The following is a 23035-nucleotide window of genomic DNA, read 5'->3' as shown; positions in this document are numbered from 1 at the left end:
CACGCACCTCGTCATTCTCTCCCTGGGGATCCCGCGGGAAAATCGCGTATGTGTGTACCCGTAACGTCGTATACCTACAATCCTCGCATTTCGATTACATCGTCCAACGGGGACCTCTTCGTTTCGGCGGAGGAGGAGGAGGAGGGCCGATTCATCGATGGGTGTAAACGGTCGTATTTTTGCTACCCAGGAATTACGGAAGGAACAAACGATCGCCATCGATCGAAAGCCTTTCGTCCGTTCCGTAGAGACGGGGAAACAAACGTATCGGTGTGGATGATAATGCATCATCCGAACGATCCTGCCCACCCTGCTCATCCCGGAGTCGTAATTTCGTTATATATTTCGTATTAATTCATTAAAACGGTCGGCCGCGGCGATGATCGATTAAGTACGGAGCAATCACGTGCCTGTGCCCTCATTTCCGCTGGAATACAGCGTTGTTTGTCTTAATTTCGACGTCTGATTCGCCGGTGTTTGATGATCTAACGGGTGTCCTCGTCTCCGTGCTTACTCGGATATTTTGCCACGTTATTCCTCCGAGGAATATAATAATCATAGGTACGCCCTGTGGAATAATCGCGCTTTCTGTTATATTTGCTCGTCCCAAATCTGGTCATCCGCTCTTCCTCAGACGACGATCCGTTAGATATATTATATAAATTCATTGAATTCAATGAAAATTTCCAAATTTCAACACAACGAAAATGACGAAGGGTTGAAATTCGTGGAACTACGTTATCGAGAAATTAGCTTAGGCGCTGGCGATGATCGACAGTAGCTCGCGAAGCACCGGCAGGTTTCGTTCCAAAGTTCTCCGCAACCTGCAGACGACGTCTAGCTAATTCTGGTTTATTGGCATGCCTCGTAGCCTCCCGAGTTGCCGGCGCACACACACACACACACACAGCTGGTCAGGTTACGTGTGTATAAACTTACGTACACATCGCTGCAGCGCGGAAAAGGAACGTTTCGTTATTAAGAAAAGTAATTCTTTAATTAAGTCTAGTCGGGAGGAGCGTTTGTCTTTCCTCCCCTGAAAATGGCTCGCGATGTTGCCGAGCACCGGGCTCTGACCAGATGGTACTTATCCCGTACCACTCGGCAAGGGTTCTTATACGTCCATAGCCACGCTTCGGGATAACGTAAGATCAAAGTGGTTGCCACAAACTCGCTTCTGTTTTGCTTAACCACTCCGCCAATGTTTTTCGCCCCTGGCCCGGCTGTCCTACTTTATATGTTCCTGGGGCTACGATGCCTGAGGATTTTCATTGATTTTCTCTCGCCTTGACTCGTAGAGATTATTTTACCCTATTAAAATTCAGTTAGTTCGCATTTTATTTTATTTTACCTCGTCGAAGGAGGGAAAATTCTTCCATCCCGTATCGTTGACCGGATAATTTTTGATTCTAAATGAAACTGATGTACCGTAAAGTGTATGTGTTAGTTACACAAGCTTCGTCAAGTTTGTTGGTTGAAAAACAAATAGAAAAGTTCCTATTTTTAATGGTAGCATCATATTTCAATATCGCTGTTCCAGATAGGTCATTAATACAGCGGTAATGAATTCGTAAAATGGTATTGAACAGTACATCACTTGCTTGCTGTACCGATGGCTGAAAGTAAGTGATTTTTTTGTCGTGTTGGTAAAACAGAGCCAATCAGCTCCTCTCTTCTTTCACTGAACAAAGCTTAGACAGGCTGCGTTAGAGGGTGTTTCCGAATTGTGGATAATTGATTATCAAGTCAGAACTCCTTCCACCGTCTTTATTCAAACTTCAGTTAAAACGATTACCGATTAAAACGATTAGAAAAGAGCAAAGTCTTGAACTGATCCTTTCAAAGAAGTTTCAGGGAAATGTTATAAACGTGTTAGGAAATTTTTTTTATCCTCATTCAATATTTTACCCGCTGTATAAACTTCGCAACTCAGGTTGTTTTTGTTTTTTTTTTCTCTTGAAGTAAACGTAAATTCCAGCCATAAATTGTTCTCTAAAATAATCCAACATGTAGTTCGCTCGAATAGCTGTACGTACCTTGGGAAGTCCGTTGAAAAAATGCGTCGAATCAATCAACGGTGCGGGCTGATAAATTGATTGCCGATCAGCGTCAAGTTAACAAGCAAAAACTGCTCTGATGCATGATTTATCCGTGTTTTTTTTTTTTTTTTTTTTCTTCAACTTTGTATTTTATTCAAACTCCGACGTACGAACGATTTAATATAATGTTCAAAATTTTCTCATCCCTTTTTAACGGTGGCACGATTATAGGTTGGCAGTAAAAAGTAAAATATGACGCGAATCCTTTTTCGAGATAGCCAGGAATAAAAGAGGGGTCGAAACGTGTTTGTCTACCGAAATTGGAGACCGCCGTAAGTTATTCGCTGCCGTGCTCTTGCAAATCTTCCGTAAGTCCGAGTCCGGAGGTTGCATATATCTACCTTCGCGCACGCAGATTCATCGCTAGAGAAATTTATTTTACAAAATATGTATTCACTTAATACTATATACCTTTATATATCGATGGCCGTACACTCGTCTCAAAGTTTATTTAATCGAAGCAAAGCCAAGCATTTTAACAGAAAAAAGCAAGGCATCCGCCTTTATTCGCGACTTGATAAAATTCCCTAGCTTATTGGTTTTCCTGTTTTCTCGTTGTTTGCTCTCAGCTTTATATTTCTACTTATTATTCATCTCTGTATCAACAAACATACAAAAGATGCGACTATTACATATCAAGTAAATATTTAAAATGACTGTATAAATCAACTCTAAGCTTCTCCGTGTCTTTATGTGTACATTGTTGGTGAATATAGATATAATTGAAAGAAAGTTCTCGTCAGCACTTACTTTTAGTCAAATTTATCGTATCTTTACAGCTAATCCCTGCCTCTCGCTGTCAAATGAACAAACGGCAATAAGCTTGCAATTATTTGCGCGGTTTCTATACCATACTTCATGCTCGTAGTATAAATTGATACAATTTCACATCCGTTTATGCACGTGCCTTTTATAAATCATATGTAAGTATACGCCGAAGTGTTCCGTTGAGAATATAACGTCACGCGAAGGAGCCGAAAATATTCTATTGAATTATTAGCCATTTCTTTCGTCGCCTCATTTTCATTCGGAGTAGTCGTAGGCGGAGAAAGAAAGAGCGAGATCTTATTTTCAGCTCCGTTCAAGCGAAACGCGTTATTTATATATATACATATGTATATATTCGCCTCCTCCCCCCTTCACGTACAAACGACGTATGACCGCTGCAGGACGCGACGCGTAATGACCCCCATAAATCCCTGGAGTATATTGGCGCTTGGGGGGTGAAACTCGACGTTAATTCGCGAGGATAGAGGCACGTAGGTACGTACCTTCAGCGGAATACGTAAAACTGAAAACAGTTCTTCGGAGATACTCGAAAGTTTTGGGTGCAGGTTATATTCCGTTGAAAACAGTTCTGCGAACGTACGCGAAGATAAGAAGTTATACCGGTCGCGGTGCACTGCTGCGGTTATAGATTCAACTGCACGGCTATATGGACGGGATTTATATCGCGACGGGGTCGAAGGAAAAAAGAGAGGAGCACATCCTCTTCCGAGTTGAAAAATCCTTTGCTTTATACACGCGTCCGATTTCCGTTTGGCTAATTTTAACAACTCCGTATTTACTCGTCCAACATCGTCCCCAATTAATCAACCGTTGATCGGATGAACTCGATTGCTATCGTTCGGGGATTCACCGGGACTTGGAGATGCTTGAGAATCACCCTCGGCTCTTCTCCCTTGTGCCGTCAGCTTTCGATTCGGTAAAATCCTTCTCCCTAATCCCGAGGCCGCGTCGCGGGCAACAAGCTCTCACTTCCGATTCCACGCAGGTTTGTTTCCTTTTCTTCTTATTTTTCTTCCGCTTTATTCCCCTTCTCGCGTTTTCGCGGGAGACTATTTTCTGTCTCTCGTTACCGCGGTGGACACGAGACACTCTAAGTTATCGAGGGAAAAGACGCCTCGAAGAATTTTCCCGCTCAAAGCTACTCGGAGGAACTTAATATCCCGTGACAAATGAAAGGAGCGAAACGTACCTGCTTCCCTTTCTCTTCGTCTCTCTTCGGGCAAGACCTTCGTCCGGGGTGGCACTCCTTCTTTGCAGTAAACTAGACGAGTAACTTATTTAATTAGTAATAATAAGGAGTAAATTAGAAGGGGGCTGGCAGCGGCGGCGGCGGCGGCTATACCAAAATGTAAAGCGTCGTTGGTGTAAACTTCCGCCATTATGTAACTTGTACCAGTTAGATAATTGTATGGATTACGTGGCTTGGTAGCCGTGCAGTCAACCTCTCTCTTGGAATTGGAATATTTGACTTTAACTTAAGAGTTGAGTGTTTAACTTGAATTTACCAGTCCCGTGAATTTGAAGACTGCCCCTCTTGGCTTCTCCGTTCTCTTCCTCTGCTGCTGCCGCTGCTGCTTCTGCTTTCTGCATGCCGCTCAAGACTTGTTCACTCTCTACACTGTTTCCCTCATTAAGTTCTAGGGCAAATGAATTCAACGTTTCTCGCAGTGCAAGGAGGCGATTCGAGATCGGCCGCAGTTTAAAAATAAATGCCACTTTGCATTTTCCGCTGTTTCCTTCAATTTACCTTGGAAAGTTCATTTCACTTTTTTCTCTGTTTTTCTTACGAGCACCTTGATTCCATTTTCTACAACAGACATTTTTTTTTTTCTATCTTTACTTTTACCGATATTTTTCCATCAGCTTTGAAGTCCCGTTCTGTAAGCATTTTTCTGGTAATTTTAGCCCTTTTTTCATCCCCGTCATCATATTCGTTCATCTTTATATACGCTGTAATATACCCAGCTCAATGGCTTATGGAAAGCGGCGGAAATTAGCAGTCGGTCTTTTTTTTTAACTCTGCGCTATGCGTAGCTCCGAAAAGCAATTCAAATATCCCTATAGATGGATATGAGAAAAAACCGACGGGTTTTTCTGCCATGTATAAGTGAACGGGATCGAGTCGCGTCAAGAATTTATTCCAAACTACATGCACTGTCGCGTATTCATGAGGGGCAAGCCTTGTTGGATCCTATTAGCGAAAATTGACAATCCGGAAGTGACGAGAATTTGAATAATAATACCATTTTACGCGGATGGTCGATATATATATATATATACACATAAGCTATGTAAAAAATAAAAATAAAATAAAACGAAAAAAGAAAATACACGCTACCGATCAATATCATCGTTTACGTGTTTGAACGTGTGTCATATACCTACGGTCATTCATACGCGGGGATTACGCGAAATTCGTGATATAATTGAGATACATAGTGTCGAAGCTAGATTACACGAAACGGTTCAGCCGCGGTGAGGAGGCAAAATTTCAATCATAATGACTATATCTCGGATTTAAAGCACCGTCGACTTTCGTAGACTGGGTGAAAAATCATGGAAACTTTCGGCTCTATCTTATACCGTTTGAAATTCCGAAATAAACTCTGTGACATGCAGGGAATATCTGTTCTTAACGCCGTCGATTCGATCGTAAAAGAATGCGGGAAAGTAGTGAGTAGAGATCTGAAGGTCGCGAGGAGGCTTCGATTCGTCTGGCGAGGGCGTCGCGACGCATTCCGACGCCCCGATGCCGCGTGTGCAGGTTCGCAGAACGATGGGGAATTCTTTTGCGAAGAGCCGACGTGTCGAGACGTCGTCGGAGTTGTAACCGGATGCAAGTCAGCCTTACGGTCCGCAACGAATCACCGTGTCCCCTATTCCGAAAGCCCGACCATGGCAGGTATATCGATTTCGAAAGCCGAACTTTGACACGTCGCGGCGTGCCTCTGGGTTTAACTCGGTCCCCTCATCTTATTCTCCGGTCTGTATTCGGGGCGCGTTTTCCTCCGGGGATCACCGCCGCGGGATCGCACGGGGCTATTATCAACACCCAACACCAAAGGTCGACCGTGGCAGCTCTGCAAGCTCGTCTGTTATTGCTCGCCCATGCTGCGAAAAGCTCGATGCGCGGCCGATATTGTACCTGAAACGGTGTTGTCAGACGGCGGACGGTCGACGGGAAGAAAATTCCCGCTCACAGAGGCGAGGATTAGGGAGAGGAGAGACTACGCAGGAGAGTCGGGGATAGTTGGACGAGGGTTTTCAGCTCAGATCGACGTCAACATTCCCCGAAGAGTTTTGATATTGGATTTGGCTTCGAGTTTGGCTTGGAAGTTTTCTCCCCTTTCAGCTATAATATATATATATATAAAGGTATATATGTATACACATCTATATCAACGTTTCTCACCCTTCGCGATTTCTTCTTCGCCTAGACTCCATCATTCCGATTTCACCCCGTGCAGCTTCCGTCTGTCTCGAACCCCTCTCACCCCCCTCCCCCCGTGTTCATCGTTCGTTCAACGACGCCCGGGTATCGTCAAATATTTGGCAAACGTGAGCTATCGTGACGTCGATGCGATAACGCGAGAGCTGTAAACAACCCAGGCCGTCATTAACGGGGACTTCTTTCGTCGCTGGGTGGTTGAATAACCGTTGTTTTTTCCTCACTTTATCGAATATACCAGGGAGTTGATCATTTCCGGGATCCGGGGAAGGTTACATATGTATACCTACTCACTCGTTGGTATATCGGCGATAAGCGTGTTTGCAAAATAGAAATCCCGGGTGCGAGATAAGGGCATGAGATGTTAGCGAAGGAAAGGGGATTTGATCTGATAGTCCGCATGCATGGGGGATGTAATTTAGAGAGGGATTCTGAAAGGAATATAAATTGTCCGAGTTTAAGGGATGTAATCTGATCTCGGATAACAGACACGGTGATTCTCCTATTTTTTACTACTAAAACTATACATCGTAATAAACCCTGCAGAAGCTAAACTCACCGAGGTGAGAATATCACTCGTTAAGCGAAGAGTGCCTTCCAGGCCTACCTCCGGGGTTGCCGTATCATGCAGGTAGGTACGCACCACGAGTTCTTCGTTTAGCAACGATTTCATTTTCCTGGTCGAAACAACGGCGCTGAATACCGAATGAGTTCCGCGATCTTCTTATCTCATGATTCGCGAATAGTGGGAATATAGAGAGGGATATATAGGGCGTTGACAGGCTGCCGAGTTATAATTTAGGCAATTAGAGATAACGCCCTTACCCCCCTTACCCTCCCCTCGAGTTTGGGTCGGAGTTTATGGAGTGGTATAATCTTGATATCAACTCTCAAACATCCCGGAAAGTCCCCGGTATCTCTACCCCGCGGTAGTCTTCTTACAGATATTACCCGACAAATGTATCTATCCACCAGCTGCACACCGGGTGATCGCCCTCGAGTTTGGACCCCGGGGAACTTGCATGTTCACTTCCCCGGAACTCTTCGAGTCCTCGCGGTATACAGCGAAACAGGCACTCGGGGCACTGACGTTCAAGGGACATGTCTTTGCACCTCGGAATTCACGCGGCAACCACGGGGATTTCATGGTGAAGTTTAGTATGCGGATGCCTCGGAACGGGATATTTTTTATGTACTTGTCTCTCTCGGGGGGTTTGGTTTTTCTTTTCTTCTCGCGCAACTTCTTGTACGGTGCGAGTCGAAGATTACCGGAAGTTAACGTCAATAGAAGTTGACAGCGTGTGATTTGATGGGGAAATCTCGATGGGAATTCTCTCGGGACGAGTATTTTTATGAAATTACGAGCAACTTACGTCGTTCATTAATATGAACGGGCACCGTTCGAATAGAGTGTTATCAACATCGCGTATCATTCGTCGTACCGGCATAGTTTTTCGTTCGTTTATGAGTCGAAAAATTTCCCCTCGCTTCCGACGGTTCAAACTTTAATCGTACGGAGATTCCACAGATACGTATATCACATATAAAGTTGGGCGTGAATTTCTATAAATTTTAACGTGCCTCGTTCTAGTCCTGCGCGTACCTATACGTATACAGTAACGAGAATGACGAAGCGACAACAAACTTTAAAACTAAGTCCGCCTTCGAGATTAAGATGAATATTCCCATTCTCCTTTATAAACCCTCTCCTTCTCCTCCTCCTCCTTCTAGTTCTCTACTTTCTCGTTGAAACGGGCGTCTCAAACTCCCGTTTCCACTGTCTACTTTCTTGACTGGTAAGTTTGAGTGGAAAAAGTTGATTGTTCGAGCACTTGGCAAATGTTTGCTAAATCAACTACCTATTTGCAGCCCAATCCACCCGACCCTACCCGTGTGCCGTCTAACCTACATTCACCTTTATCCTCCAGCAGCCTCATCCCTCGGTCCTTTAATCTCGTCATCGAAGTCTTTGGGGAACTTTTGTTTTTCATACCCTTTTCCGCCGCTCTAGTATTCGCCCTGTGAATAAACGTCCCGATATTACGGATGGCTGGTCGTAGACGCGTCTCGTCAATGTGCAAACATGCTTTAGGGTCGGAGGAAAAATCCCCGGGGTATTTCATAGATTGCGCCTAGCTACCCTCTTGCGGATAGACTAGCGAGCCAAGCGAGGACCACCGGCGCTCTTCTGTTCGACAAAAAGGATTCGCGCAAACCATTCTCCCTCTTCCTCTCTCTCTCTCTCCAGGCTTTTATTTGCAAGTCATCACCGTCACTCCCCCGTTATGTCTGCGCGGTACAGGCGTGGAGGTAGCCAAAAACAACGACGCAAACAATGGGAAAACAAACCGAGAGACCGAGGAACGGAAGCTAATTGAAGGGGCGGCTGGAACAACGACCTAAATCGATTTATACCTTTATTTCTATTATTGTTCCAAAGTGATTGTTTCAATCCACTTCTACATCGTACGACTGTTGTATGTTAATTCTAAGGCAACGTTTCGGGGGTGAAAAAATAGCAAGGACCGTGGAATAGAATTTACAGCAGTCGAACGGTGGCGGCTGCCACGATTTTCCATGACGGGAAACTTCGATGTGTTTATTAAAAACTGTATTTCATTCCCTCTTTCCGCCTTTGCCCTTGCAAATCACTTTTACGCTGAACACGCATCAAATTATGGATGAAATTCACGTTTATTCCAGTTCTCATGGCAATATAACGCTCAATTGAATCGCAAATAAGAAAAGAGGAAACAGTCAGGTTCATTCGAATGAGAAAATCTGTTTCTGTACTCTGCTTCGCTTATCGTTTTTTCGTTGTTTTCTTTTTGTTCTTCTTTTCATTAAACTCGTGCTTCAAAGAACATTGAATACAAAATTTCTGTTCCATGAACCTTGGACGGGATGAATTTGTATAATCCTCGACTAGACGTGGAAATTATTTCGAAAATAATCAGCGGGGTGGGTCAGGTACAAGGTGGCAGATTCATTGAAGCGGAAGATAAGAAAAGGACTGAGCCTATCCTGTGTCCCCGATTCAGAACGCGAAGCGTAAACCCTTTCCGAAACCCTTTCGCATGAGTTATTACAAAATTAGGTAATACGTCAGTCGTGCAGAGGAAGGACGACGAAGGTATTCCGAAGGCAAATGAGTGGCTGCTCGGATCCCCGCGTCTGTGTTCTTGGTTGAACTTCAGTTTCGAAAATTCGTAAGTGCTTTTGACGCGTTTCGCAAAGATGACAAGGTGAGATAGGTACCCTTATAGTTCATTTAGTGGGAAAATTGGGCAACAGTGAGGCAAAATACTCGGGCCCTGCGCCCTTCTTCCGTGGAGGTACAATTAGTCAACGATCCGATTAGAAGAGAAGGGCTCCCAGGGTCCCCAAGGCTTTAAACTTTGGCGGAAAACTTGCCGCGCCTTCAAATTATCACCCGCCAGTAGGTACTTATCGTCGGTCGGACGTCTTGTGCCGAACCAGCAGCTCAAAATCTGCGGGTGCGCGGCTTTTAAAACGACAGACATCAAGCGAGCCGTGCAACATGGATCGCATTTAGCTTTGAGAAACACTTTGGGTTAGTCCCCGCGATGATGCTACTCTACTTTCCTAAAATGTTCTCGCGTCGCGACGCCTCATAAGCCCGAATATGTATGTTTATTACCCACATATTTCCTGCGTAGTTCAAGCCGGCTAAAAAACTCGCATATCCTGGTTGAGCGAGGGAAGAGAAGAATGGGGATGCACTTAAGGCGACGTACGCAACGCACGCCTGGGGACAACAACAAAACTTTGACACGGTCGTTCCTTCATCCTTTTCTCAAACCTTACACACAAACGCACAAACACACTCGGACACAACGGTTTGCGAGAACAGATACTGCGATTTCCTTTGACAGAGCTTTTTGCAGACATTATTCACGCTAAACTTCGACTGGAAAAGAAATGTGGACGAGTTTTTCCGTAATCTTTTTCCTGCATTTTCGCAGTAGGACGAATTTGAATTTCAGGAGGAAAAAGAACGGCTCCGTATCCTCTGAAACGGCAGGTATTCCAGCAATGCAATTTCGTTGGGTAGGTACGCTAAGTGATCGATATACCTACGTGTAGTGACTGCGATAAATTATGAAACGAACTTCGTATGCCTGCCAACTCTTGACGCGGAGCGGCGATAGCTGGCCGAGTTTTCCTGCCAAGGGGCGAGTGCCGTGATTTGTCTTGGTAGCCCATTTTTATACGCATACGCTGATAGACCTGCCTGCGTCTACGTTGTGCTGCAATGTATGAATCGCGCGCGTGTTGGTGGAAAAAGCGTCGAAAGTTCCCGATGAGAATTACCACCGAAATATGTTCACCGACAGCAGCTGCTGTACCACGTGTAGTGAGAAAGAAGAATTCTCTGGCAAGTAATTTGATTCCGCCTCGTACGTATTCTCGAAGCAGAGACGTGAATTGAGAGAATTTCGTAAGTCGATCAATTAGAAGTCAATCGACCTGCAGGCGAGGATACGGACTGAATCGAGTAAATTCGACAGGGTTTAGAGGACAAGAGCTCAATGAAGCTGAGACGAAGACTACTTGAATAGAGTTTAATACCGAGCGAGAGGAGGAAACTACGGAGGGACGAAGAATCTGAGGAGAAAGAAGGGGGAGAGAGAGGGAGAAAAGTTAGAACGAAAGGTCGAATCGCTCGTGGGAGGAATTTCGAGAGGGCTTCGAATGGATCGGGAAAAGGTGGAGCCGCGGGATCCGTTAAGAATTATGAAAATATATACGCCACCTCTCTCAGACAATCGATCATTTTGAAATCACGTTGTGACCAAGCGACGTTGAAGATACGTTGAAAAAAAAAAAAAGTTAAATTAAATTCCCAGAAGATTTTTGTAATCGCTCGCCTCATCGATCAGTTACTCGCCATTCGTTTCGCCGAGTTCCGACGATCCCAGGATGTAACGTTGGGTCATTTTCTGACGGTGACGCCCTTGTTAGTGCTTGCTTTACGGGAAAACGGGGAGCTGACGGTCTCAGGAATGACTATTTGATGCCCTTTTGGATGATACTTTTACTCTCTCATTTTTATAACCCTCGTCCCTAAGACAATAACCGTTGTGGAAAAGAGTCCAGGGGACATTCTGAGCATCCGTAATGTCCTGCAAGTCCTGGGACTTCGGCGGCTGTGGCCGTTCGGTACGCGGGTATGGTATTAAATTAGACCTTCGGTTGGGTTGGCACTTTCTTTCCACCGCCAGTGGAAAAGAAGGAGTTGCCTACAGCTGATACTTCTTTCCATTTCTCCTTGGTTTATTTCCGAATCGGCAAATTTAAGTTAACAAATTGTAATTTCAAGTCTAATCTCCGTACCGTTACTTACTCAACTCTTGTTGCCAACCCCGCTAAACTTCCCGATACTTCACCATGTCCTCGAGTTTGAGACAACTAAGCCTGGGAAAGAAGCTTCTGCTTATAGTCTCCGAACTCTCGGTAGCCGTGTATATATAAGTATAATAATAAGAGGGCCGAAGGAACGAACGTACATCGTAATATCTTCTGAATCATTGAAAACGCACGAGCCGGCGAAACATGTATCAGACAAAAGTTACACTGTTCTAAAGAAGGTACATGTGTGATGTATCAAGCAGCTCGATCTTCGGAACTCTGTTTTTCTTTCCTCCAGGCTTTAAGTCAATTTCGCCGAGCAGTACCTACTCCGCATCTCGTTTGCCTCATACTGTTCGAAACAGAATCAAACGAAGAATCCCTATGAAGCGAGAAGGTAAAATATATACCTTACAGGCACGATTGAGGAGAACGTCCGATGTTTGTCGATGGAAGCGGATCAATATTCGTCGGCTTAATTTGTTTGAGGCGTCTGAAGCGAGAGGATTCGTTAAAGCGACAGTAAGAGGCGCGTTGAATGAATCGTTGATCAATGATCAATGAACATACCTTATACACTACTTGTAACTTAAACGCTGATTGAATTTATCGGCTAATACAGAAACGCTGCCGTGTTTTCGTCAATTGATCGTATAATTCGACCGGTTGATATCCTTTCGAGTGAATGGGCTCTAAGGTTCACCCTCTCGAAAGACGACGGTTCGAATTAAGGGGACGAACATTGAGCGACGACGAGATGGCGAAACGAGCCTCGGAGCCTCGGTTTGTACCCGCCAGCGTGTATTCGCTCTATTTTCGCGATAAATATATATTGCAAGCGTCAATTACCCGGCTTGGCGTCTTTCTCGCAAAGTAGAGTCGCGTGCGAGCACCACCTCTCCTTGCCGAGTATTTTTAATTAGAGGAAGGTCACGAGCCATGGAGGAGCTCACACACCACCCAAGCCACGAAAGAGCTACTCTAGCAGCCCCCCTCGTCCCAACGGAGTTCTGCTCCACTCCGCCTCGACAAGGAGAAACGGCGAAGAGGGCGGAGACGGCGTCGAGGCTCTACTTGGCCGGCCTAGGTAATGAGTCTGCCGCAAAGTAAAACCACTTCATCAATTCTAAATAACCCAGGGACACGCGAATGTTAGCAAGAACCAGCTCGCCCCCTGCAGGCGGTTGCCTACAGCAGCGCTGGTACGACCTTCTTCTTTCTCCGAGACGCCTTAATATCTTGATTCTTTATCCCGTCGAATTTTGGACAAATTGTAATACGTGGGTGTATGACGAGTGTAAGATATCGCGCCGCGTTACGATGTGAGCAAGAATTTGATACATATCTTCATCGATATTATACATATTTATTGGGGATTGTATTAAAGATCCACGGAGCAAGGATACAGGTATACACCAACTTCCGTTGATGAGAAAGTTTTCCACCTACATCTTTCAGACTTGGGTCAAGAAAATTTCTCAACTTCCCTCTCCATTTTCCTACCTCCGCAGCTCTGTGCGGATGTAGATGTATAAGAGCTTGTAATTTATCGGGCGTACCTATCAGGTTATTTCTTTAAACTTCACTTGAAAGTTAAAGTTGCGAGACGGCGATATAGCAAATCGCCAAGAGTGCTACGTTCGGGTTCCAATTTTCCAATCACCCCGAAGCCATGTAGTCGATTAAACGAGATAATACCGTTCGACAAAAGTAATACCAAACCCAAGAGCATTAATTTGGATTATCCGAGTAACAGAAATATCGTAAATGGAATCGGCAAAAATTTAATGGAGAGTCACCAATTCCCGTACCAATGGGGGGGTGTTTTATTGCGGTCGACCAATGTCCGTGATCAATTGGGGTGGTAAACGAGAAGAATCCTATTTTTTTTTTTTACGCATGCAAACCTGCGCAGAGGCAGCAGTTTGCGAGTGAATGTACACAAGAGCATTTATTTGTTATTTGCTATCGGCCCTCGCGAATAAGAAATAACGAAATAATGGTTTGACCAAACAGAGGAATTGGATTTTGTTTATCTTTTCTCTTCTCTTTCGATGGCCGGGTGCGCCCAGCCAATGAAATCGTTTGATTTCGCGTACACTCCACTATAGTGCTTTTTGCTCGGTAAACAGCGGAGGTGGTGTGTAATCCCATTTGCAAAAGAGGGTCGAGCTACCAAATGATAACAATAACGATTTCAGTAACGATGAAAGTCTTCTGTTTTGGTGATTACAGGTGACCGCAAAGTTCGATTCGAACACGAGAGAGAGCAGACCGGACAATAACCATGTTGCAGGGGAACACCAATCCTATCAACGTCCTCCTGATCGTTCTGGTCACCGTTGCGTCGACACTCGCCTCCACCGGTACGTACATTAGCGCTCATTTCTCCTCCTCGCACATCGTCTCACATTCGTCGATGTAATTACCGACGATGAGGGATCGCTGGTTTAAATGCTCGGAACGAGGTCACGGCTGGATTAGCTTATCGCTGCCTCTTGACAGAGGTAACTAACCGTTCATTGCTTACCGGGTATTGGTTACTGGATACTTGTTACCGGCCACTGCTAACCAGTTAGTGGTTGGCGGCCCGTGACTGGTGATTCTCCAAACCTGTGGGTCAAATCCCGGAGGGCCTAATGCCTGGATAGACCAGATCCCTCCGACCCTTCGGGGCATTGTGATGTCCTCGGTATTAATGGCAAATGTGTGTACAACCCTGAGCTGGGGTAGTTGTAGGACTACGTCGCCGTTCCTCGAACCATTCTGCTTTCCTGTCAGTGAGTAAGATTTCTTGTAGTAGCCCACGGCGGTGTGAAATGACACTGCATTCCGCGCGTCAATGTGAAAAGTTTTCAAGATTTTTTATTTTCAACTCCAGAGCGCCGTATTAATTTTCCTTACGCGATGTGGCACGTATTGGTTTCGGTTTTAGTTTGAGTTTGAGACAATTGATCCAGAAAGTTCGTTCTTCGCACTGTGTTCTGTAGAAATGTTGGAGAAACTCGCGTAATTTGCAATCCTCGGAAAAATGAAATGTCAAATTGGTGTCATGGTTGAATTTATGTAAAAGTGTCTTAGCTGACTGAAAGTGGGGTGTGCAGAATCTGTTACTGTAATTTAATATCACAAGAAAATGAAATGGATATGGAGAGCTGTATAGAAGCTGCACATCCCCGAGTTCGAGGATAATATCGACGGTCTAAATTGATAAAAATTGAAAAACCGAATATAAAAGAAGAAATGAACGGGAATCGACGAACAAGAAGGAGAATCATGACTGAAACTCGTACGGAGTAACCAGGAAGCAGCAAAAGTTGCAGAGATAAAAATGGTGAGTTGAAAGTGGCTGGTGGAAAATAGAGGGCGAAAAGCGAAGAGTGAAACGAGCTGGTGTTAAAGGTGAAGAGAGAAAAATTGTGGGGGGATGGGGGAAAGACAAAGAGAACGGAGCGCCGGATGACGTGGAAAAGAAAGAAAGTATAAACGTCGGAAAAAGAATTGAGAGCCTCGGACGTTGCTTATTCTGGCAACAAAGGCCTCGCCGGAAAAAGAAGGCCCGAGGGCTTCCGGCGCCCTTCTCTCCGTTCCCCAGGTGTCCGAATTACCGCTATTTCTTTAGCAGAATTCTCCATTTAACAAAGTCGTAATAATGCAGTTACCAAAGCAAACGTTAATTTTCCAGGCATTCCGCCCGCTTTACTCGCCCGGCGTCTACCTCCCTCCCTCCAATCCTGAAAATTTCCCAACAAAGTTTCGGCCTTCTCCTCCTCCTTCCTCCTCCAAGTATTATCACTGCTCGATCTTGTTGTACATTGATGTCGCCCCTCGAGAACTCCGCCTACACTTTCTTTCATGGCCGAGATAAGTCTGATTTAAAAAACCAACCCCGGTACGGCGAAGCTTGTTAACCGCGACTAAACAGGAACCGAGATAAGCGAAAATTCAACTAAGATACGTATCTCTGCTGCCTGCCGTTTTATCGTCCGAAGGATAAAACCTATGAAACAAACAGCGTTTCCTGAACTGACGCCTCTCCGACCACCTCCATCGTCACTTTTCTACAATTTGTCAAAAATTTTCGCGCCATCTCGCCGTTCGTGTGAGAACATGCCAAATTCTGGCTGAAAATCATCCGTTAACAGGTCTACAGGTGGGTGAAAAAAACATCGGCCCACTCCGCTTGGATACAAAATGTCATTAATCTGGCTCGATTATACATTTTAAAACAGCAAATGTATTCTGAAAAAGTTATACGAGGCGAAGCCCCTTTAGACCATTTCTTTTTTCGACTTTTAATACAACAAACCTTGAGACGTGATTCTAATCGTTGGTACGTACACGTGGATACATTGCGCCACAAATGTAGGTATAAAACACGATATCGGAATTGCAGGATGCTGCGTTAACAGTTTTCCGCACATAAGTATAGGACTTGATTGTACTGTCGGTGAAGCTCGTGAACTGAAACAAAGACGATAAGAAACGTCGCTCTCATTGGTTCTCATCCGCTTCCTCCGTGTGCAGCTTTTCCTCGTCCGGGTAGTAAAGATTGCCAAAGTTATGGTCTTATTTCAGCTATTCGTTACGAGCAGCGAACTACGTTTCCGGTTAACTTGGTTCGCTATACTTTTAGTTTTTCTTCCGTGCGTTCTTCTTTCTTCTTCTTCTTCTTCTTCTTTGTCTTGCAGCGTTCAACTGCAACTTTTTCTCCTCGTGCATGCTTCGCCGCCCGTTTTCGTTAATCTTCCATTCGCTCCGAGGCTCTCCTAATTGCGACAAACATTGAACAACCGAACGTTAAGCGCTTGACGCTAAGATGATAGAGCCTTGGAATTTAATTACCGGGCCATTTTAAAACGGTAGGCACACACCTACAGCCGAGGCGGCCGAGACGCAATTACATCCTCAGGAGAGGAGAGGAAGAGGCGACGGGGAAGATATCGGTGTCAAATGGCGTTCAACTGCCGGAAAAGGATCCTCGCCGACGTGACACTCGGGACAAATTATCAATCCGGCCTTCGGAATCCAATTTCAAACAGATTGGACGCCGCTTCCGCCGCCGTATGTGGGACCTAAAACTTCTCTGTGATCCTAGTTTAACTGACCATGAAAGGCGAGGTAAAGCCGGATATAACTTTGCAGAGGTTCGCTCGACTGGCACCTTTATTACGTACCGTATACGTGGATGCATGCACGTACACACCCACAAACCCATCCAGACAACCTCGCGGCCTTCCGCTCACCGCTGACGTATATCGCGTTGGTACTTAGGTAATATTTCGTGGATGAATGTGGTTACCGTCCATACGAAGTACGCGTTGTATACCGGCAGTTACCACCTTTTGCACAGGCTTGAGTCCCGAGTGGGAGGGAGTTTCGGATGCCTCATAAAGCTTCGGCATTAAAGGCGCTTTCCTCGCTTTATGCCTTTGTTGCTACATTTTATTTTCACTACGTTTCACCCGAAGCTTGAGTTCCAAGTCTCTCTCGGGAATTCTGGAGGTAAACAGAGGATCAAAGAACCGAATATCTCGCGAGATAATTAAATCTTGAGCGACCGAATAAAGTAAATACCGCCTCACTGCCATTCGTTGGATAAACGCCTTCGGGCTTCGAAATTATATTTATGATGTACGCCGGTATACGTATACCTAATATCGCTAAATGGCTAGCATCGCGCTTTATCCGCTCGGGCCGAACAGAGTAGCATTGTGTTGGAAGTAATCAACGTCCGTCGAGTGCGAGTGCGGTGAAAGAGGAAGCCAGAAGTTTTCCAGTTCCTTGTTCAACTATTCGACTAATATCGAGATGATTGAGTGGAATTTGATGCAAAACTTTTTTACCCCGCCCCGCGTAACGTCAAACAGTTCATAAATCAGGAGCGTTTATTTGAAGCTCGTTCGATTCAACCATACTACGGGGAATAGGCAAGTTCCGTTTTCCAGGTTGTTAGTGCAAGCTTTTAAGGCGGGCAGTCGGTTCCCGTAAATAGTAGCCTATAAAAATTCCAAGACGCTGACTTAGAAATAATTAAGGGGAATTACCATTACCATAGATCAGTTTTACCGTCAAATAAGACCCGGGGAAGAATTTTAGCCGGCGCGTTCCGCCTCGAGTAGGTACTTTTGATACATCTAGTCCGGGCAACAATTTGGCGCCGGCTCCCCAAGGGGCAAAGGTTCTGAAATTTAATTTAAATCGAAGGGATTTAATACTCTGCTACTCTGGGCTGCCGAGCAAAAAGAGGGTTACGATATGCGGCAAGGGTTGCCCAAGGTTCTTCTTCTTTTTATTATTCTTCTTCTCCTTCCCAGCGGTAGGCAAAAGAAACAATCGCAAACGAACGAGCAAATCGTAATTACCGTTAATTAGAAAATCAATCTCCCTCGCTTAATTGCATACTGTGGAAAATTTATATTCGCGTACATGATTCTTCAATCGATAAGTATGATGAAACTAGTTTTAATTTAATTTGTACATCAAAATTTACCTTCGATTTTAACTTTTCCGCGGTACTTTGTCCGATAATGAGACGAGAAGCGAAAGTTCGTGAAAATATTGACTTTGCACTCCGTAGGGAAGAGAGAATTATTCTTTTTTTGCAAAAATTCATCAACATATTATCTCTTACTGCTCTGGGTCGTGTTTCCTTCCACCATTGAAACTCGGTCCGCCGTCATCCCGTTAATTAATGACCATTCTCCACTCCGCACCCCCGACACCTGATGGGAATGCAGACGCAGTGCCCATAACAGTATCCTCCCAGGGTACGTACTTTGGGCAGAGCGAACAGGTGACACGTAATGGACGTTGACTTGAAGAGATTACGCGCATAAATCTCCCTTGCAACACCGTGCACACTGGTGAAACCTCGGCATCCTCTTCCCCTAGACTACGGAGAGGATGGGATAGGAGAGAGACGGCACACGCCCCTGGACCACCTGAGAGTGTTTACCACTCTTGTACCTACGTACAGGTGTAGGTATCTACTCGAATACACGCGAACCCGACGTTGCCTATGTCCCGGCCATAAACTATTCTCTGGTTCCTTTGTTCTTGCCGCGTTATACCTTGTATAATACATGGCGCGCGATATTGTTGTGCATACACGCTGCATGCCCTACCACGTGCTAAACAACGTGCCGTGACTGCGTCGAGTGCAAGGTGGTGATGACCGTGATTACGCGGATGTTGAAAAAAAATAAAAATATTCCAACAGTGTGGTTATGTGTGCTGGAAATTTTAATCGCCCGAGGTATGAGCGTGTCTTTTTTTTTTATCTCCGTACACGGGTTTCTTTCTTCTACCTCTATCTCCACTTTTTCCTTCTGCAGATGTGTTTATGCTCAGGTATGTACGTGGACTCGTTTTATTTCACGATATCCGGTCTTACCTGTATACAACGTGTTTTTACGTACATAAGAGGACAGGTGAATTTACCTGATAAAATAACATACGATCCGTGAAACGAGATCGTCCATAAGCTATACTCTAACTTCTCCTGACCTCACATGCAGGCTTTGGCAGACTGGCCATAAAACGTTGATATTCCCTGCGTACCGCAAACATAAAACATACGCCTTTTTTTTCTCTTTCTTATGTCATCCTCTTTTTCTCTTTTACCGTCTTGTGCTCTCGTGAATTCGCAGGTTTAAGGGATCAGACGCGGTAACTCGACTATATACACATTCTCGTAATCACGTATTTCGCTTTCACGTGCGCGCGTTTTCAACTGTTATTCGCATCATAGACGCCGATGGTACGAGCGAAGTGTGAACGGTGAAATGCCAGAGTAATCGGATTCGTATTTTCATTGAATTCGATAAGGCAGCCCTTTTTTTTCTTGGCTATCAAGCTTAAAAATGGATTTCCAAATAACTCACTAACTTCGAAAATTGGGGCGCTCTTGTTTCAAGCACATTTACTCGCATATCACAGTCATCGACTACCAGTTGAGGCTGTCACCGGAAAATACAGTCGTTCACTCTGCGAAAATTTTGTGCAAACAAGACAGCGGGAACGAAGAAAGGGATCTGCCCTATCCGCAGGACTATTTTAATAAAAATCTGTACACGCAGAGTAAAGAACGTTGGCGACGCTGATAAGTATCTGAAACGACACATCGATGCATTCGAGACAAAATCGAGCACCAGTTGTGTGCCCTTTAATTCAACTGGTAAGTTGAGAATAGAGCATACATCACCTGGGTGGGTGTGAAAGTCGATTAATATATTTCCAAAGTTCTTCGATCGCCAAATCCGGCCGCGGAAGCTGACAGCGGCGACTATCGTGCAGCTACGGGAAGTCGTTCAGGTAACAAGTTGCCAACCCGATACGAAAACATAGCAAGCAGCGCGCTTCTAGATTCATAAAGCGGTAAGCGCGGTATGAGTAGAATTATTGCTGACAAACAAGCGTGAAATAGCCCCTGTTTGTACCCGTCACTGTTCGAATAAGAAAGCACTCGCATCGATTGCATTGCATCGGAGTTGCGGTCGATGCCCAAGTGTTGTGGGTTTTCGAAGAACACTTTCCTTTCCTCCACCTTCTCTTCCTCCTCCTCTACTCCACCGTTTTGTCATTACCATTTCGCGTGGGTACCGAACAGAACGAAGCGATAAAGAGAATAGGACGAAGTATACGGACGGGGTAACAAAGAGAATCACTTTTTACGACTCCCCTTACACACGTATAGACCTAGAGTTATCCGAGCAACCCCTTCCAGCACGCCAGCAGGATCCCTCGCCAGCCGACCTGTGCGATATAAAGAAAATCCCCGCCAGCGTAAATCCCTTCCAATTAAAGGTGCCAATCGGATGAGCGCCATCAAACGTCTGATTGCATTCTTTTATTTTTTTTGATAAATTAAGCCGTCGGAGCGACGGCATCGCCTTTCCTTCGTCAACGTCTAAACCCGTCGGAGAGATTTGGCCTCTCTCGCCCCCGACGGCAACGACAACGACGACGAAACGCAGGATCCTTCGGGGTGCGAGAATGAGTCACGACAACGCGGGTCACAGACGTCGTTAATCTTGCTTTAGTATTTCTGCAGTTCATCGAGTCTATTTACTTGGTTAGTCTGTCAAACTGTCCAACTGACAAAATGTTAGGTGATTTCTGAGGCGACCGGGTCTTAATCCGGCCTCAGAACGGAACGCGTTAATCCCACCTGCACCGGTGAGGATATCTTAATCAGAAGTTTTCCCCGAGTCTCGAGTCAACCGCATCCACCCAGCTCGGTCTTGACGTTAGGTTATAAATATACCGCACAGTGAGCACACCGTCAGGGTTGAAAACTTATCTAGTCTTCGGCCGGTGTTTCCTACTCTTTTTCCCCTCCAGCTTGCTCATTCAAACTTGAAAATTGCTGCAGGTATAAGCGTTAACCTGCAGCCACACTAGACAACCCGCTTCCGCGCAGATACTTGAGTCTGTAAATATTCCCCGGTGCACATAAATCCAAGGGTGAAAACCAGAATCGCTCCCCGGACTCTGCACCGTGGATATTTAATTTTTTTACCTTCAACGTTTTCCCAGCTCGTGTATATATATATATATATTTGTTCTCGCACGCGTTTGATCTTATCTTGGAATCTGGATCCTCCGGTTTCCCCGGGGCTCTTTTGCCACCAGGATATAATATCACCGCGACGTCTAGCCATTTTCCTCTGTGAATAAAACCTGCACGCGCGTATTCATATTACACCGCGACCATTCGCCGGAGGCTGTGTGTATAAGGTACCTGTAGAAGGAACGTGCTGACAGAAGTTGTCTGCTTCTACGAAGCTGCTTTGTCTGCCTCTTCTTGAAACTTGGAAAAATTGGTGCATATTGGTGGGTTGATGACTATATCATCGTGAAATGTGACGCTGCATGCCTGATAAATACGAGTTTCCAAAAATGTCGGAAATCCTTAATACGCGTCCGATTGTACCGTGGTGACCGTAAATTTCGGGATCTTTGAGTGTTTTCATATGCATGTAATAATACCGGCTGAATAATCAGTGAGCGCGCTGCAAAGTGTAGGCGGGGTTCTTATCGTGTCTGGAATTAACCAGGAAATAACGTCGGAAATAGAAGACAAGAAAGTTCAGGGTGGACCATCTCAAACTTGAAATTCCCAGCACTGCATAATTCTCTCGTAAATTTAATCGTGTAGAATATAAATTATCTCCGTAGCATATTACGGCAAAACTCTCTACCGCCGCCCGCCGGAGAGACCAAGGAGAGATATCTATTATACTTATATACAGGTATACAGATATAATGTACAAGTTCAGAATGAAAGCGGACCCGCCTTGAAGTTGCGAATTTGCAATTAAACACTTTTTCCCAACACGGTGTGAAGGTGTAACCCTTACTTCTTATTTATTTTCTTACTCTTCTTCTGCCGCTACGTTCTTCTCTTTTATAGCATCCTCTCTTTCCTAAAATTGCCCGGAGTCTACTCATTCGGATCCGTACGTTTCACGCTGAAGCAGAGAAAAGGGAACAGAAGATGAGAAAAAAATACGGTAGAGAGTCAAATGCGCGAATGAGGACGGAAACGGAAATTTTTCGATAAATCGACCATCGAATGTTTGAAAGGTTAATTCTAAGAAATCGCAGGAAGAAGAAGCGTATGTAGTGTGAAGAAAGCAGCACTTAGGTAAAAGCCTGCCATTCATGACCCCCCCCCCCCCCCCCCGCCTTTTTATACGTTTGAGCAGTGCCGGAGTTGCCTGTAACAATCCCACGAACATCTCGAATCTTGGTAAATATTTATCGATCCGTTTGTCGAACCATACAAGAAGAGAATAGAATAGCAGATTTTACTTAAAACTGCAGGAATAGAGGAATACGTTAGGTTTTTTTGATAAAATGTACTTCGTAAAATGCAGAATTGACTTGATAAACAGTGAAGAAAAATACAGTAAAAAAATATATTTGAAATGGGTATTTTTTATCAAAAACCGTGACATGTCCTGCTTTCTTCCGGTTTTGAATTAAATCTACTCTTTTTCTTCTCTCCGTGTATCATCTACCTCGAATATTGTACACTCGGCGCAATAGGCGTAGCATATAATCGAGCTCCTCGCAATTGGATGAAAAATCAAGAACCTCGCCGAGGTTTAAACCAGCAGAACATGATGCTCGGCAGAATTAAAACTAACAGTGTAATCTCGAAGCTAATTAGACGGAGATTTATTCACGGGCATGCATATACGTCGGTGCCTCAGGGTCGCGATATCGCTTAGCGAGCCACGAAAATCCGGGGTCAAATGTGAGGATTTGCTTCGGATGAAGAGGAAGGATCGAAAATCAAATCGATTGAAACCTGGAT

General features: G+C 44.9%; 1 protein-coding gene across 6 annotated transcripts in view; it reads left to right on the top strand.

The window, feature by feature from the left end:
• LOC124300266 (Ig-like and fibronectin type-III domain-containing protein 1) overlaps positions 1–23035 on the top strand; it is a 168086-nt gene that overhangs the window by 116318 nt on the left and 28733 nt on the right. For all 6 annotated transcript variants that reach the window (XM_046754169.1, XM_046754187.1, XM_046754195.1 and 3 more), the window contains one exon: positions 13945–14075. In XM_046754169.1, coding sequence (XP_046610125.1) covers positions 13997–14075 — 79 coding nt within the window. In that variant the 5' untranslated portion in view covers positions 13945–13996. The remainder of the gene's footprint in view (positions 1–13944; positions 14076–23035) is intronic.

The sequence above is a fragment of the Neodiprion virginianus genome, chromosome 1 (genome assembly GCF_021901495.1).
Source record: "Neodiprion virginianus isolate iyNeoVirg1 chromosome 1, iyNeoVirg1.1, whole genome shotgun sequence".
Lineage (NCBI taxonomy): Eukaryota > Metazoa > Arthropoda > Insecta > Hymenoptera > Diprionidae > Neodiprion > Neodiprion virginianus.
This window is presented reverse-complemented; position numbering and strand designations above follow the sequence as displayed.